The following is a 17570-nucleotide window of genomic DNA, read 5'->3' as shown; positions in this document are numbered from 1 at the left end:
GCTAGTTTAGTTGTGGCTTAGAATATCTCATTTGGTGTCAATGTTCTGTCCAGAATTGCAACCTTTATTATCATCACAGTCTTATTATAAAGTGCACTGACATTCTGCCTTAATTATGCCTTTCCAGGAATTTGCTTCTTCTTGTGCCGTGTACCAGATTCACAAAATGGTAGATTCCTGCTGCAACTTTGGACATATTCATAAATCTTCGATACTTTAAAATCTGTTGCTCAATGAATAGAGCAGAAGCACAACAATAAAGAAAATAAAGGCAGACCAACCTGAGTCATCAAAACAGAGAACAGAACCAGCTAAGTTTCTTCTCCTTTTTCTTCATTTCTTTTTCATCGAGGACAATGAAAAGTTTAAGTGGGGGGGCCACTGTTGTTTTCTATATTTTGGATGTTGGGATGTTAGTTTGGGTTACAATTTTAGCAACAAAAAGTTGTTTGACTATGACCATTTTAGGGGAGATGCTGCCGATTTTTTTTATATATTGGAAATTTTGAGTTAATAGCAGTAAAATACAAAAAAAAAAAAAAAGTGTTTTTATTCTCCGGTATTCTTGATAACCTATCCTTTAAGCTTTTGTCATTTCCCTCTGAAACTGCAACTAATTCATGTTTTGAAAATGATTTAGGCATTTAAAACAGTTTCTACGCCACATCAACCAAAAAGCCTATCCCTGTTATTTTCCATGAATAAATCACAAATGTACCTCTACTTACACATCAAATGGTTAACCTTTTTGAAATTAGTAGAGCATATTAAAGTGTGATGTAAAAATGGTTGTTGATATTCAGTGGTGATACATACAGTACTATAAAGTGAAAGTTTCAATATAAGGCTCTGCGTACCAATGATTGGGTATATGTGTTAATCAATTCACATATAGTGAATTACAAAAAAAAAAAAAAAAAATAAATAAATAAATTCAAACCCAGTTATGTACGTGTGATGTTTCTATCTCTTGCTTGTGTAGTTTGAGTAAGTAGATCCTTAGGGGAATCTTAAAGCCTAGTGCCTTGGACCAACTGGACCGGGAGCCACTGGTCGAACACTCGTTACATGGACTACTCAACAGAGATTGAACATTAAGAGTCATGAAACTTACAAAAAAAAAAAAAAGTAGAAAAAAAGAAAAGAAGAAGGGGGCAATGTACATAAAAGTTCAATGTGCACTCAAGAAATATTTGTTATGAGGAATATTTGATTTGGTTGTAATCATACTATGCTCTACTAATTTATAGAATATTACCACCACAATCCCATAATTATTGTCATATCCTTCATTTACCTAAACCCCCATGATAACCTTAAAATTAAAAGTCCTAATGATTTGAGACATGTAAATTGGTATAAGCAAGGAGGGTGAAAAATGATAAAAGTTAACCAACCAAGTTGTCAAGTTATATTGGAGAAACTTTTATGAATTGTGTTTTAAAATTGTTTATTGCTATTTAGTTGAAAATTTCTGAATAACAGACTTTGTGGGTATGTCTACTGCAAACCCTCACGAGACCGTACTCGTCCTCTAGGGGGAACTTAGGGGTTTAAAAGGCTTGTTGCACGTGCTAAGCGTAACCGTGATTCCTACGACAGTGAGTTAGGTTTATTGCTTTTATTGGTTAGTTTTATTTAGTTTGTTCGAGGGCGACCAAAGACTAAGTGTGGGGGAATTTGATAAATGCATAATATACTATAATTTTAGTCCCTAATATTAGTCCAATGGCCGCTTTATATTGGTTATTTTATGATTTTATTTACTTTTATTATTTTATATTTTATTTTATTCATTATTTTATTTTATAGTTATTTTTATAATAATTGATACTTAATTTTATGTTGTGTGTTTTTGGTAGGAAGAAAAATATTCGCAAGCACTACGAGCCCAATAGCAAAGCAGACTAGCAAATATAAAAAAAAGGGGAAGAAGAAAAAGGCACGTGACTTAGCAACATTAAACAATAAGAAAGCAAAGATAAGAAAGCAGCAACAAATAAAGTAAAGAAAGGAGCGTGAAAACCAAAGATACCTGATAACTTGTTATTTGGCATGATTTTAGGGTACTTTTGAACCTTGTTTTCGTTATTAATCGACATCAAAGTTCATTTTTTATCCTATTTTTATGCAAATTTTGTACCATCCATGCTTCACCGGTTGTTTGTGTTTTTGATGTAATGTAGCTATTTTTAGCACTATGGACATGATCAAGCATGAGTGAGAAAGGATAAGGGCAAGCTTGGTTGATAGATCCATGGAGGAAGAAGGAGGAATGCCTTAAAGGGAAATGAAAAGCTTTTGGAGAACCTTGAAAGGTCGTTTGCGTAAGCGTCAACTTCAACCAACCATAACTTTTGATCTTATCAACCTTTTGAAGCGATTCAAATTGGAGATTAAAGTTCGTCTCAAGAGCTTTCCAACGACTGGTCACAAGTCCATTTCCGACAAGAAACGTAGAAGTTACAGCTTCCCAAAGTTAAGCAGTCTAGGCAGGGCATCCTGCACGGACGTGCAAGATGATAGCACGTCCGTGCAAGTCTGCACGTCCGTGCCAAAAGCTGCACGTCCATGCAGACCTTGGCAGAAGCTTCTGCCTCCATTTTGGCCCTCCTGCACGTCCGTGCTAAACTTGGCACGGCCGTGCTTAGCCTTGCACGTCCGTGCCAAATCTCGCACGTCCGTGCAGACCTGCAGTCGAACTCCTTCCTTGTTTTCTCCGTCCTTTTTATTTGGGGGTCATATAAATACCCCTTTAGAGCTCATTTGTACGGAGAGACAATTTTTTTTAGAGCTTTCCTCTTAGTTTGTAGTCTTAGAACATTAAATTCTCAAATCATTAGTTAGTTCTTAATTTTTAGCTTGGAAGCATTCAAATTCAATCATTGTAGACAAAATCCACCATTGTTGCTCACTTTGAAGCTTCATAGTAACCATTTCTTACTCATCTTTTCTACTTCTCTTTACTTTGTTGTTGATTACTTGCTTAATTCTTGCATGCTTAGATTGTTAATTAGCTTAATCCTTAGTTTGAACTTGTTCATGAATTGCTTGAAACCTCTAATTGCTTTAACCTCCATGGATTGTGAGTAGTCTAAATTCTAGGGTTTGGGTAAAACCCTCAATGTAGTCACTAATTACTTGTTGCATGTGCTAATTTGGTTGTTGTGGGATGATGATTAGTTGAGCTTAAGTGGTTTAATTGCTTAGTTCTTGTATATGGCCATTGCTAGAACTATTTATCCAAGCTTTCTCAACGAAGGATCGAGAGATGAACTTGAGTTAGCTCCCTTATGCTTAATTGACCCGAAATGCCATGAGAATAGGGATTACCGGTCAAGGGAATGTTTATGTCATCGTGATTATGCTTTAACACTTGTTTTATGCTATGTAACCACGAGAGTAGGTTGTATTCACGATTCAAGTAATCCCTCTAGCTTGAGAGAGTAGTTGGGTGCTTTAGATGACTTCCCCTAATTTGTCCCATTAGTTAACCTTGATTGTAGCATGCTAATTGTGATTTGTGATGAAGTTGAGTGGTATAACCCGAGCCCTAGATTCCTCTTAATATTGTTAATCTCCTCTTAGCTTTAGTTGAGTTGAATTAGAAGAAGTTACTCAAAACCAACCCAATTTAGAATTCATTTAGCTTATTTAAACGGTAGTACTCGGTGGTTGATTCAACGCCTCTCTTGGGTTCGACCCTTTCTTACCCTTACTATTGTTAGTGAGACCAAGATAGGAATCATTATCTTTGGTAGGCTCGATGACGGCCTATCAATACCCCAAAATCTTATTAAGGTTCATCTTCAACAATATCATCCGAAATTCAAGCAAATAGAAGATGAATTTCCATCTTAAATTTTATCTTTCCAACCTAGAAAATCATGGGAGGCCGTTGTTTTTGGCTATAAAAACCCCAAAACAATCATCTCAGAGGACACACAACTTAGCCAATAATTATACAAAGAGTACGAGAGTTCGAGTGAGTCCGTAATTGGGCAATTGGTGAAGAGAAGATAGCCATTGGAGGGCAGCTTAGTCTCGAATCCAAGGTAGAACAAGAACAAAGGTGAATCGCGGGGTCGAAGCCGGGTTTATTCGGGTGTTCTTCAGAGTATATTTTATCAGTCTTCTTCTGAACTTATTTGTTCAATACTACTGATTTATTTGATGTTCTTTGCTAAATTGATGAAGTACTTTTATTGGATTATTGATATTATAATTGATTCTTGATAGTATTATTTTTTCGATTTAATGGGTATTTGAAATTTGCTCGTTCTTGATTATTAAATTTGCAATTGGACATTGATTGTTATCTATCATGTTATTAGTTGTGAATTATTGCTATCTATATGATTTGGCTTAGTTAGAATTATATAGTGAAGTAGTATCTAATTTTTATCGAGTCTGCGATTATGGTTTGGTTTAAATCAGAGGGCATTTTCAATCTAATTATTCTAAGCATTTATGTGATTAGTTTAATTAGGACTAATGAGGTCTCCTAGTTGTTAATGCTTCCGTATCTAACTCATGCAAGTTGCGAAATATTTGTGTTAATTAGATCGGTTTAGAGTGAATTTCGGCTTAGTCCAAATTTGGTTTCAAGTAAGGGAGATAGGGAGTCTTTGTTACTATAGTCTCTACGATTAGTCTAATCGTTAAATTGAGTATTTTGTAGAGTCGGTCAATTGTTGTTATCAATAGTTTAGTATGAGTAGTGCCGAAGTGGAATTGGTTAGTTGTGTCGTCAATAGTAGTTTATTAGTTTAGTTCCGTATTAGTTTTATTAGTTTAGTATTATCTAAAACAAACCCCCCCATTCTATGTACATATGTGAATAAATGTATAGTATGTAAATTTCCGTAATATATCTAGTTAAACCTTGATTAAAGAGTTAAAAGTCTCCTCGTGGGATCGACCCTTGCTTACCCTTTTACTAGTTGATAATATTTTTGAAGGTTAAGTTAGGAAAATAAATATTTAATTTTATACGGTAAACGACACGTATCAGTTGTCATAAATGTTCGTAGTAGGTTTGAGTTAATTAAATCGGTGCATGTTGTAAACTAGTAAATTGGCCGTTTAAAGGCAAATAGGATGGTTCCACCCACCCAATTGGATTCCCGGAGGATATAGGGACCATAGTAACATTTCAAAAAAAATTATTTCCGGGCAAAAGAAAGTAAAAAAAATCCAAAATTGAAGGCTTATATCTAAGTTTTTTGAGAAATTTTGGAGGTTTTAGAGCCCGGTGTCGAAAAGCCTTTAGATTTTAGGGGATATATCTTGGGTTCATATAATGCCGTTTGGGACCATGTATGATCATTATATGATGTCATAAATGTTTTTTGGTAGGCTTGAGTTAATGAAATTGACGCAAGTTGTAAACCGGTAAATTGGTCGTTTAAAGGCAAATTAGATGGTTCTACCCATCCAATTGGACTCCCGGAGGGTATTAGAGACCATGGTAAATATTTCGGCAATTTTTATTTTGTTAATAACAAGTCGTGTTGATTTCGAGTCGGGTTAGTAACAAATCGGGTTGAATTTTTTGGTCGGGTTAGTAATAGGTTTGGTAAAATTCGTATCTGGTCAATAACAAGTCGGGTTGAATTTGGGTCAGGTTAATTTCAAGTCGGGTTGATTTCAGGTCGGGATTGTAACAGAATGAGTTAAATTCGGGTCGGGTTAGGAACGGGTTGGGTTGAATTCAGGTCAGGTTAGTAGCAAGTCGGGTTAAATTCGGGTTTTGACGGGTTAAAACGGGTTTGGGTCAATTTCGGTTCAAGTCGGGTTTAGTTCAAGTCAATAACTTACGGGTTACATTCGGGTCGGGTCATCTCCACGTCACTTCATGTTCGGGTTCGGGTCTCACATACTCGGGTCAACCTGGGTCTAGGTTTGGTTTAGGTCAGGTTTGGGTCACCATTTTTTCGGGTTCAGATGGTTCGGTTAATAATCGGGTTTAAGTCGGTATTTCGGATCGGGTCAACTTTTGACAACTCTCTCTCTCTCTCTCTCATTGAGTTGTAAAGCTTGTGAGAGATTCGAACTTGATTTAATTAATTGTGTGTTCAAAATCCAACTTGAATTGAGTTGACTTCAAACTTTAGTAAGTACAAGATGACGAGAGCAAGATTTAGCTTGACTTGAGAAGCTCGCGACAACTCGATATTTTTATTATATTTTTTAAAGATAAATTAGTATTGTTATGTTAAGTACAATTGTTAGTATTGTTTGTTCCACATTGAAAAGAAGCGGACTACTCTTTTTTTTTTTATCAATTAGTTTTAGGATGAAACATCGCTTTGGGCTTTGAATCTTTGATAGTAAGTTTTTGGGTTTCTCTCCCTCGTCACTCCTCCTCCATTTATTATAACAATAATTCCCCATTCGTTATAACAATAAGGCATGAAACAACCTAACTATGACACATCCATCATGAGCGTATAGTTTTTGATGCTCTACCGCCAATAGTCAATACTAGACACAAGGACGGATGAATCAAACTTTTTTTTATTGGAACATTCTAATTACATTCTTTCATTTGGACTTTGTGTTGTCGTATATCATTAATACAATTAAAATCCATAATTTTTATTAATTTTTCAAATGTTACATTGTCTTGTGTCACTATAAAGTCCGTCAAAAAACAAAACAAGTGACTGAATGAGGCGGCCAAGTAGCTTTGGGACGACTAGTTATTCCAGCAAGAGGCAGGTACCTTCTTGTATAGTTAAAACGAGCAACGACTTGTATATTTTAGCTTTGAGCAAAAACAGTTGGGTGAATGATATAATCAAATTTTAATCGTCGCCTTTTCAAGAATCTCTTCATGTACCCGGCAGATTAAGGGAGGGGGCAGCCGATATGTTCACAGCCGCATGCACCTAGGTATATGGCCAAAGCCTTGCTTCACACAAAAACTTCAGTTTCAAAACAAAGAAAACTTGCTTGCTAACATTGCCCCATTCCACACATTCAGTTTATATCATCATTCATCCAGTTTTAAGCCAAAAGGATCACTGCACTGATATGTACACTTCTTGCTGGAGTATCTCCAATGTACTTAGGATACAAGCATTAAAAGCAAAATAAACCTCATATGGATTTGGGAGGAATATTAATCCTATTAGTTAAGATTACTACTATATTAGTACCTATGTCATCAGTTGTCATATCTATTTGATTGATATGTAGCGATTGGTGCCGTGTTTAGACCAGCGATCTTTTAAATCCACAAGATTAGAGAAATCAAAACCCTCGGATGCTAGCCCACTTAGCAACTTTGAGAAGGCACTTCCACTCATTTTCCGACCACTTAAACGAGCAAATCTCTTGTTAGGGACAGGTGGGAGAGGATAAGCTGACATGGTAGTCGTACAGCAAGATGACTGCCAACCCCCATTCCCCCACTTGTAACACTGCCGAAATATCCCCGTACATGAGCAACCAGGGGCTGGCATAATGGTGTCATCGTAGTCAACTCGATTCAAGCCCACATTTTGACCATCCCAGTCATTCTTCACCTTCAAGTGATCAGAAGTCTTTTTCTCCCTCGGCTTCCTTGCACATCTCTTGCTCTCCTTCACCTTCTTTGTCTGAGGCAGCTTGTTACATTCAGATGGAACTGCAGTTCTGCACAAAGCATCAAGTAATTGCATTTGTTGAGTGACGAAAGGGAGATCAGCCAACCTACTGGTTCCACATTGAACTCCAGGACTCAAGGGTTGCCTCATAGAATTTTGAAGGGTATGGTAGGCATTGTTTCTTTCTGTAATAGCTTCATCACGTTCTTTGATTGCCAAGTTTCTCTGTGAGACCGCTAATTCTCGCTCTTCCAAGGCCCTTTTCTTTTCAAGCAAAGCTATTTTCATTTCCTCAACAGCAGCATCTCTCTCAGCCATGATGTTCAAAAGGTTCCTGTTCATAGTCAAAGCATTCTGCTCCTTAATCTGATGCTGGTATGCAATCATATTCCACTGTAATAAAAAAGAGATGAGTGTAACTACAGCATTACTTTTCAAAACTTGCATTCGTCCAAACTCCTATTTCAAGGAGGGGAGACTGGAAAATTTAAGAGCAAGAGAGATCTAGTTATGGTTGCTTACCGGAGAATGATCCCTGAAATCATCACACCTACGTCTTGCACCTCCTCGCAGCCCCCCAGCATCCATAGAAACCAGATTTTGTTATTGCTAACCTGAAATTAGCAAAGTTATCGCTAACCTGAAGTAGTTTGTTTCAAGGAAGAAACCAGATTTTGTTGCAGATTACTGATACACACCAGCATTTTAACAAGAAAAATATAGTGGTAAGATTCAAAAAATATAACTACAACAAAAGAGCAAATCAGGAAGAAAACTTTGTGTAGCCAGGTTTTCCACATTTCATTGGTTCAAAAAGAAAAAAAAAAAAAAAAAACACCCTTATGTTGAGGGCACAACAGTTAAATTTCCAAGCTAGGGATGTGTTTAATTCAGAGGAAAATATTTTAAACCAAATTTAACTCCTGTGGAAAGTTAGCTCTATGAAATTAGGTTACAAACTTCAATTTATTTGCTTCTTAGCTTCCTTGCCACATAAGGTACATAGAAAAGGGAAAAGAGTACATGGAGCAATGGAGGGAGGAGCTAGGGAGAAAACCAGAAAAATGTGGCAATTCTTCCTTGGAAAAGGAAAATTGTTTCCACCTGAGGGAAATGAAATAGTCAACCAAATCTAATGGTTGTCAACCCCATAAACTAAATGGAAGAATATGGGGAAACCAATTTTCCTGTAAGAAATTTCCTCTCATCAACAGTCTAGGTGTGCAAGTTTTTTTTTTTCTTTCCTAGCCTACAAATTTATGCTTCAATTGGGCATGCCATTTTTATTAAAGTGATACGGTCATTCTTCATCAAATTAACATCTCATGCTCATCTAATAAGAAACCTTAAACCTATCTTAGACTAGCTTCCACTTGGTAACCAATGGCAATATCTTAGACTAGCTTCCACTTGGTAAAGCAAACCTATCTTAGACTAGCTTCCACTTAGTAGTCATTATGAATTATCACAGGACAGAGAACTTCAACATGTTAGACAATACATACACTTAAATGATGAAATTCTAACATATGGTCTTGACTCTCTTGAGCACCTGCTGTCAACCTGGATACCTAATCTGATGCCTCAGTTGGCATAAGCAACAATAACTTATGTTCTACCACTGGATATTGTATAGATTCGAAATGGTAAGAAAATTAAACAAAGGAATAGAGGTAGGCAAAAGCAGCAATGACTTCATAAAAATGTTATTAAATATATGCCGACCTTGCATATTAACATCTTACTGTATACAAGCAATGACCACACTTTTCGGAAAAGAGATAACATATTGACTTGACTTAGATGTCAAAAACAATAATCTTGTAACAACTAACTCATTTTTCTATTTTAAATAGCAACCTCTTGCAACTAAATTAGACTGCCATAATATTAGCTTCACATCTTTTGGTAACACAGTACAGAATCCAGGGACCCAGTAATCAGTGAAGACCAGTGTAATTATGAAACAGCTCAAAGAAAGCATGACACTGATAAATAGGCATTGAGAAATTCATGGGAGTACTTGTTTTAAATCACTAGGGGGAAAAAAACAAGTCAAGGGAAAAAACAGATGAAAAACTCAGTACAAGATCACAGATATCAGGGAGGCAGGGACTATTAGAACAGTAGATAGTTTAGAGGGGGGAGCATCTGTTTCGGACTCGATGAATCAATCAAAAACCTCTTTGAGACTACAAAAGCTATCGGGAGTGAGGTGAAACAGTGGATCTTGCAAAATTCATTGAAGAAACATTTCAGTCCAACTCAAACTTCGGACAAAAACTATTTTGTGATCGATGACCAACAAAATTCCTTTTTCTCCTAAATCTAATATGGAGAAACCAGCCAAAATTCTACTTTTCTTAAAATTGCAATTTCCACTCTAGTTACATAGGCTGACTGAGTGACTAGTAGGAAAAGTTGTCAACTTTGTCATGCTCTAGAGTCTAGACCAGATATTACCAACAACTAACAAGTTAATAACTTCTACTCGTAAATTAATTACTTTCTCCGTCCTATAATTACACTCGATAATTTATGATTATTATATAATCATGGAGAACAACAAACATCTTATTAAGATACTAAACAGTCAATTTATGGCAAATTCATTATTATATAACCTACTCATAACATCTTATTAAGATGAGAATGGGTAAAATTATAACCTAATATCTTGCAACCTCTGAACATAGAAATATGTCCTATTAGTGGGACGGATAAAATTAATCAGAGTACAGAACATTTTGTAGATAAAATAACTAGTCCAACAAAGTTCATTGTCAATAACATCAATATATTATGAAAAAATCTAAAATTCTCTACTACTAACAAAATTTCTAGTAAAATCACATAGAAATTACCAAAAAAATTCCCTCTTTTTGTTCTTTCAAACCCATGTTCCTTGATCGTACCCAACCACCCACATTGCATTTCTACTCCAACATATTAATGAAAGTACAAAAAAAAAAAAAAAAAAACAAAAAAAAAAAAATCAAAACCCTAAAAAAATTTAGTATTTTTGGCAACAAAATCTCAAAATAAAACCACCCAATTACTCAGTTTGTGCGTTATTGTTTTGGGTAGGAAAGATACAACAAAATATTGGGTAATTTAAAAACATTAAATGACATGCAAAAAGAGAAATTGAAAAGGACACAAATAAATTATTCAAGAAGAATGACAATAATCAAATAATTTTGTAAGGAAAATTCAGAAGAAAGTGACATATAATTATGGAAGAGAAGAAGAAACTCACCAAAAAATTCTTTAAAAAAGAATGAATGATCAAAATTACCACATTTAAGAAGCGCAGCAGTAAAAACCCTTGCTGAGAAAGTTAGAGAAAGATGAGTAATTCTAAAAGCGCAGCAATTTGTGTTTGGTAGGACCGTGGATTTTCTTACTTGTATAATTGTGTTATTGTACAAGTATACTTCCCCCCCCCCCCCCCCCTTTTTTTTTTTTTGGGTGTTGTTGTTGTTAATTGTGGTAAAAATGTTAGACAACTTGAGGAAAACGGTTTCATACTCTTCCATAATTATCTGATCCGAATTATTTCAATTGCATTAAATGGTGCCGTAGAAAGAGTAAGAATTTGACATAAATCAAAATCAATTTAGGGTCTGTTCTCTTACATTGAAATTTAATTTAGTTTAGTTTAGTTTAGTTCAGTTCTGTTCATTTCAGTTCAGTTCAGTTCAGCTCAGCTCCTAATTTCCTTCTCTTATAAAATATTCAGTTCAGTCAATGAGAATAGGTCCTTACTCTATTAGATGACAATTAGTTTACTCAATCAAAATTGGATAAACAAAAAAACAATTAGTTTACTTTTCTTTCAAAAAAAAACAAAAACAAAAAAAAACAAAAAAAACAATTAGTTTACTTAAGTTGACTTCAATGACTTGGGTCATATTGGTGTATCAAGGTCTTTGGGGTGGGGGTGACACAACTCAGTTCCAATTAAATCGTGTCAGTCAAACCCATGTGTTAAGCTTATCGTGGCGTCTCGTGTCATGTTGGCTAACAGTTTTTCCTTAGGTGTATGTGTGTTGGTTCATGGGTGGCAATTTTGCTTCATGAAACTCATTTGTATAGGCCAATTGCAATATAAATCTAGCGAGTTAACATAATATATCCATGTTTTGAACTTTTTCAAATAGTTCGCTCTTAAAGTTCTTAACAACTTTAATTGACCATTTGTGTACCGCTAAACCATTTCCAATTTAGGAGTAGCAAAATTCACAATCTTTGTACCTAATAAAGTTTTCATTCATCAATTTGGGATGCGCAAAAATTATTGTCGAAAGTTACTAACTTTGTAGATTAAAGTCATACTAGTAACATTCAAGACCTATAATTAAATTTTGACTACATAATCATTACAATGTACACTCTTTCTCAGCCAAAATGTAATTCCTTACAATATCACTTACAAACTAACGCTCCAAATTAGGCCTAATAATAAGTCAAGTCAACTGAGCTTTTGGGCAGAACTGCGTTCTCTGAGTAAAATATTCTAGTCAAATTGGATAAAAAAATATCAAACTCTACTCCTATGCCATATTGAGTCAGTTTCGATGGGTTCGCCTAGTAAAGAACAAAGGAAAATTCTGGTCTCTAGGGCGAAGTATTCCAATTGAGTCGGGTCAAAAATGATCCAACTCTTTAGTCTTTACACCCCCTCATCACAAACAAAGTGTCTCTTCACTCTCCATCATTATTCATTCATACGTTTTCGTTTTCTTTTCCCCTCTCATTGAGTCAATTCCCTCAAAAACTAGAGTAAAGAGTACTCGAGCACATGTAGTGATGTAGCTTTAACTAAGGTACCCCTAAAAAAAAAATCAAAAACAAAAAATACCCCTTAATTTGCTCTTGCCCCAAGCTTTGTATCTTGTTCATCCCACCAAAAATCATCAAAAACTGAGTCTTTTGATAGTTTGCAGTGCAAAAAACTATTGGGTAATCCAATCTGTAATTGGGTTTTTTTGGGCAGAGAGATTTAAGGTGAAAATGGAGTTAGAAATTGAAAGATTACTAAGAATGGCATGGTTAGCATGGATTTTGCCCATATTAATTGTTTCATTTCCATCTTCTCATCTCAATTCTCTGCATCATATTCTTCTTGTGTGTGCTGGTCGTGGCAAAATCTGCAACTCATCTTCTCGTCTCAATGTAATCCTTCCTTCTTCTCTTTAATTACTGTATATTTAATTTCAATTTCTGGATTTGATTGAATTTAGTTCGTTTGAAATTGCAGTTTATGTTCTGGGTTTTAATTTTGTATCATTAATGTTACAACTTTAGGTTTATGTTCTTTGTATATTTATCAAGTGGGGTTTTTTCAAAATTTTATTTCAATTGTTTGAGTTTAATTTGATACTGCTTTTTTCTTTTAATTTGGATTGATTAGATGCCCGTTTGTTTGCCTTGATTTAAGGGTTTTTACATGGTTTAAGAATTGGGTACCCCAAATAGAGATTGATGGAACACTTGCTTATGTTATTAGATGAACTTTAGTTATTAGTGTGTAGAGAGTCGCAAAGGCAATGATGTTGATGGGATATGGGTACAGATATCACCCCCACGTGACTTTACTAACTAAGTTTGTTGACATCCACGTAATTGGATTAACTATGATTGATGTAGGATCAGCAATAGATAGAAAATGAGGAGCTGTTGCGTAATGCACATTAAGTTGTTCATCTATGTCAAGGGGATAGTGAAGAAAACCTGGGTTTTATTGTGGTCAATCATCGTCTTAGAGATGAAGCTACATTTCCTAGATGGGATTATTACCTTTGGAGCTGGAGTTGGTAACTCCTGAAGTGAATAGTGATCCCCTATCTCAGTTGGAGCTCATAATTTTAATGGGAAGCAATAGTTAATGTGAGTACTAATTTATATTTGAGTCACTGTTTTTGCAGAGGTTTCTGCTTGAGGAATGTGAACTGAACTTCTAAACTTCTGATTAATAATTACCATATGATATCAAACATAGCTAGAAATGGCAATGTGTTTTGTATATATCAAGCATAGCTAGATATGGCAATGTGTTTTGTTGAATCCTTACTATCACATTTGTTGGCTTGACCATTTCAGTTTAATACATGTATGAAATATGTTTATTTGAAAGCATGTAACCTCTTTTCTTATGTTATAGATTGGTTTTTTATTTATGGAATTCATCTTTCTAACATGAGCCCTTCTATAACTTGTAGAAACTTACAGTGCCGCAGAAATTTTTCTCTCATTTCTATGTGTTTGCTGTAATATGGACATCATTTTTGCTTCTTGCAACTTGGGAATATGCACATAAAATTGGATCCTTGGTTTCAGAAGCGACATCTCACTCTACTGTTGCCAGTTACTTGACTGGAGGCTCACACATTTTTTCCATTTATAAAACACAATCAACTTCACTGGAGCACAACTACAGAATTTGGCGATCCGTCTTTCTTCTTATTTTGATGGAATTTCAAGTGTTGCGGCGCTTGTATGAGTCACTATATGTGTTCAACTACAGCAGTACAGCCCAAATGCATATCTGCGGATATCTAACGGGTTTCTTGTAAGATGCTCATACCTAATGTGTCAAAGCTCCCTGAGTTGAATAGCCATCTTATTCATGATACTCTTATCTGCCTGCTTCAACTGAGATTTTGTTGGCTTAGTAAATAAGTATTGCATTTATGCTTGGTACAATACATAATAGGAATAACACACAAGAATGCTTATCTGTGCTATCCCTGGTAAATGATGAATTTTCTGGATGTGTTAGTGTTTTTGTCATTTTGTGTCAATTCTGTTTAACTGTCTTTAATATTAATATCTGCAGTTGCCTCTTTTCTGATCCGAGACTTTCATTGTAGTTTTGGTAAATTATTTCTTAGCTGTGCTCAAGGTTTGTGCATAAGCTATATGATTGCTTAATAAACTGCACAATTTTATGCCACCAATAATGAGGATGATAGGATATAGAAAGACCTTTGACATGACATATCCTAATTCCGCACTTGAGTGACTATAAAAAGCTGGACTTGTTATCCAATAATAATAGGGGACCAGTTTGCTCCTGAGTTGTGTTTAAGACTTGCTTTGCACTTTAGAATGTACATGGAAGTAACTTTGCTAAGACAAGTTTTTCTGTAGGCCATTGTTAGCTTTTATGTTTGTTAAACAATTTGATGATTGATTCAATTAACTTGAGACACACATTGTCTTTGCATTGGTTGTTTATAATTACAGTTCAACAGATTGAGATGTGCTTTACAACTGTAATTTATTTCATATTAACTTTAAATCGACTGCTCTTTACCTTACATGATTTAATTTTGTGTTTAGTTTTTACACGGCTGCACCACTGTCCCTTTGCTGCAATTGTGCACCTGAAGTATTTACATTTGTAGCAAACAGAGTTGCTGAATTTATTGTGAAAGGAAAAGAACACATGCCACCTGTAGAATTTCAATGGTTGGAGTTTCTTAGTCCTCTACTGAAGCTTGGTTGGTTTCAATGGATTGGAGCAGTAATTTTTTTCTGTGGTTGGCTTCATCAGTGTCGTTGTCATGCCATTCTTGTGAGTATTGCTTTTTGAAATTTCCAGCTGGCCTGAAAAAGAGATATTGAGATTTGCTAACTCATTATTACAGTAGTTTGCTTGAGATTCGTAGTATTTGTTCTAATGACAATTAGCAAGTTTTTCCCTAGCTAAATAAGTGGGAAAAAAATAGTAACAACATTAGTCCTCTGTATACTAGACCATAATATTCAGAATTGGCTTAGCTTAATTATTTTGATGATTCACGTATGCTTCTCTCTTCCAATGTCATAGCTCTTATTCCATCGTAAATTTTAAGGTACAGTGCTGTGAGTTTCATCACAGGTCTCCATGTGTCTTCGACTATTCGGGGAGCCTTATGATTATATCTATGGGGTCAATTCTGTAGGCTGTAGGGATTTCTGACATCTTGGCTTTCTGGTTTTAGTGATTAGAGGACAGTCTATTTCTTGGATTATTTGCCATGCTATTAATAACCCATTTACCCTTAATTCTGCTTATTAGACTATTAGTTGTCTTGTGTTTGGTTTACAAGCTTTCTGTTGAAGATGGTGAGTGTTATACTAATGCGAAATTGCTAATAATATATCAGGGAAATCTTCGAGAAGTGAAGGAACAAGATAACGATTATCGAATTCCTCATGGTGACTGGTTTGAAGTTGCCTCGTCTCCTCATTATCTTGCTGAGATTGTAATGCTTCTTCTCCTCCATCAACCCCCTCCACACCCCCCCCCCCCCCACACACACACACAACACACACACAAAGCCACTAAAGTAAGATTTGCAATGTTTCATATGTTCTCCTTGGTAACTCTTGGTTGATTTATCATGAAGGTTATGTATGCCGGTCTTGTGGTTGCTAGTGGAGGCCTAGATCTGACAGTGTGGTTAATGTTTGCATTTGTGGTAATTCCTCTTACCTTGAATGAAATGCATACAGAAAAGCAATTGACATTTTACTTGGTGTCTATATCTGTAATAGCTAAGAAGGTCTAATGCACTGGTTTGTGGCAGATGGCTAATCTTGTGTTTGCAGCAGCAGAGACACACCGGTGGTATAAACGCAAATTTGACAACTATCCAAGCAACCGCTATGCAATTATTCCCTTTCTTTATTGACAGTTATCGGTGCTACGTTTGTACATATAACATTATAACCTGAAAAATGCCTGATTCATCTGTTGTAACTCTCATTTAGAGAAAAAAAGTATACAAATTTGTTCACTGATTCTGAACTTCATGTATAATTTTTGCCCTGCGGCTCACATTAAAATGGCAATACTGAGATGGTTAAGATTCGAAACATTATACTTTACACTGCTTCGATTGCTTTCTGCCTCGTTGTAGATAAGTGATCCCTAAGTTTAGACAGGGGGAGTGGCCGAAGGGGTCATAATGTCATGTGTACACTATTTTGAGATTTTTTGGGGAAAAAGCCTCGTTTCTACAAACAAGAGAAATTTTGGCTTATGCAAAAAGTATTAAAAATCAACTTTTCAAGTTTTAGTTAATCTCGGTGAATTATTTATATGTGAGGTTAGGACATAGTGACCAATCTAATATATATATATAATGGGGAGTTTTTTCCCGAGTTTTTAGAGAGCCACGTAGGTTCTAATTTTCCTAGCGCGCAGATTATAAATCTTAATAGTAGTCAATTAAATAAGAGATTATTAATTTCTTTTTAGAATTAAATAATTCAAATGTCATGTAAGCAAAATTGGCGAATGAGATTAGTTAGTATTATATACTCCAAATATGTTTGAGTTATTTTGCGTACACTTTTTGTTATTTTGCTTAAATGTTGTGTTATTTACTTATTTTGTTACAACAATATGTTATTTACTTATTTAATTCAACCTCCATTCATGCTATTTTTAATTTACAAAATAACAAGTACTTATTTATAAATAACATGTATATAAATTGAAATAATAATAAGTTTTACATCAAAATAACATTAGCAGCTTTGAGTTTAAAGAGAATCGAACACTTCAAGAGGTATTAAATTTCTTGACATGAACACATTTGAACCCTTAAATGGCTTCAAATCAATTAATTTCTAAGAAACCCTGAAAATTGGAAGAAGAAAAGAGGAGAGAGAAAGTGTCTTTGATTTAGAATTGGAGTAGTGAGAGGAAGAGAGAGAGTGAGAGGTTGATTTTTGAGAAACCCAGAAAATTGGATGAAGAAGGGAAGAGAATGTGTGTGATTTTGAGTTGGAGTAGCTGAGAGAGGAAGAGAGAGTATGGGAGGAAGATGACTGAGAAAAAAGGCAAAATAACATACATTTATTTAAAAATAACATATATATAAATTGAAATAATAAGAAGTTAATATCAAAATAACATGAATTTATAAAATCTGGAGTACCATGTGCACGGTACTCCAGGAGTAAGATAGAAATTGCGCA

At 35.1% G+C, this 17570-nt stretch overlaps 2 protein-coding genes across 2 annotated transcripts; one reads left to right on the top strand and one right to left on the bottom strand.

The window, feature by feature from the left end:
• Positions 1–6958: 6958 nt before the first annotated feature.
• On the bottom strand, positions 6959–8962 carry LOC110704922 (protein BASIC PENTACYSTEINE4-like). Its single transcript, XM_021882729.1, has 2 exons — positions 8115–8962; positions 6959–7985 (listed from the first exon to the last, which is right to left on the bottom strand). The coding sequence occupies exons 1-2, from the start codon at positions 8178–8180 to the stop codon at positions 7185–7187; spliced, it is 867 nt and encodes a 288-aa protein (XP_021738421.1). The 5' UTR covers positions 8181–8962; the 3' UTR covers positions 6959–7184.
• Positions 8963–12020: 3058 nt separating this feature from the next.
• LOC110705196 (polyprenol reductase 2-like) lies at positions 12021–16472 on the top strand. Its single transcript, XM_021883051.1, has 6 exons — positions 12021–12770; positions 13817–14166; positions 14940–15174; positions 15749–15847; positions 15992–16063; positions 16172–16472. The coding sequence occupies exons 1-6, from the start codon at positions 12609–12611 to the stop codon at positions 16274–16276; spliced, it is 1023 nt and encodes a 340-aa protein (XP_021738743.1). The 5' UTR covers positions 12021–12608; the 3' UTR covers positions 16277–16472.
• Positions 16473–17570: the final 1098 nt, after the last annotated feature.

The sequence above is a fragment of the Chenopodium quinoa genome, unplaced genomic scaffold (genome assembly GCF_001683475.1).
Source record: "Chenopodium quinoa cultivar QQ74 unplaced genomic scaffold, ASM168347v1, whole genome shotgun sequence".
In the NCBI taxonomy this organism is placed as follows: Eukaryota; Viridiplantae; Streptophyta; class Magnoliopsida; order Caryophyllales; family Amaranthaceae; genus Chenopodium; species Chenopodium quinoa.
Note: the sequence above shows the minus strand (reverse complement) of the source record. Positions and strands in the feature narration are given on the sequence as shown.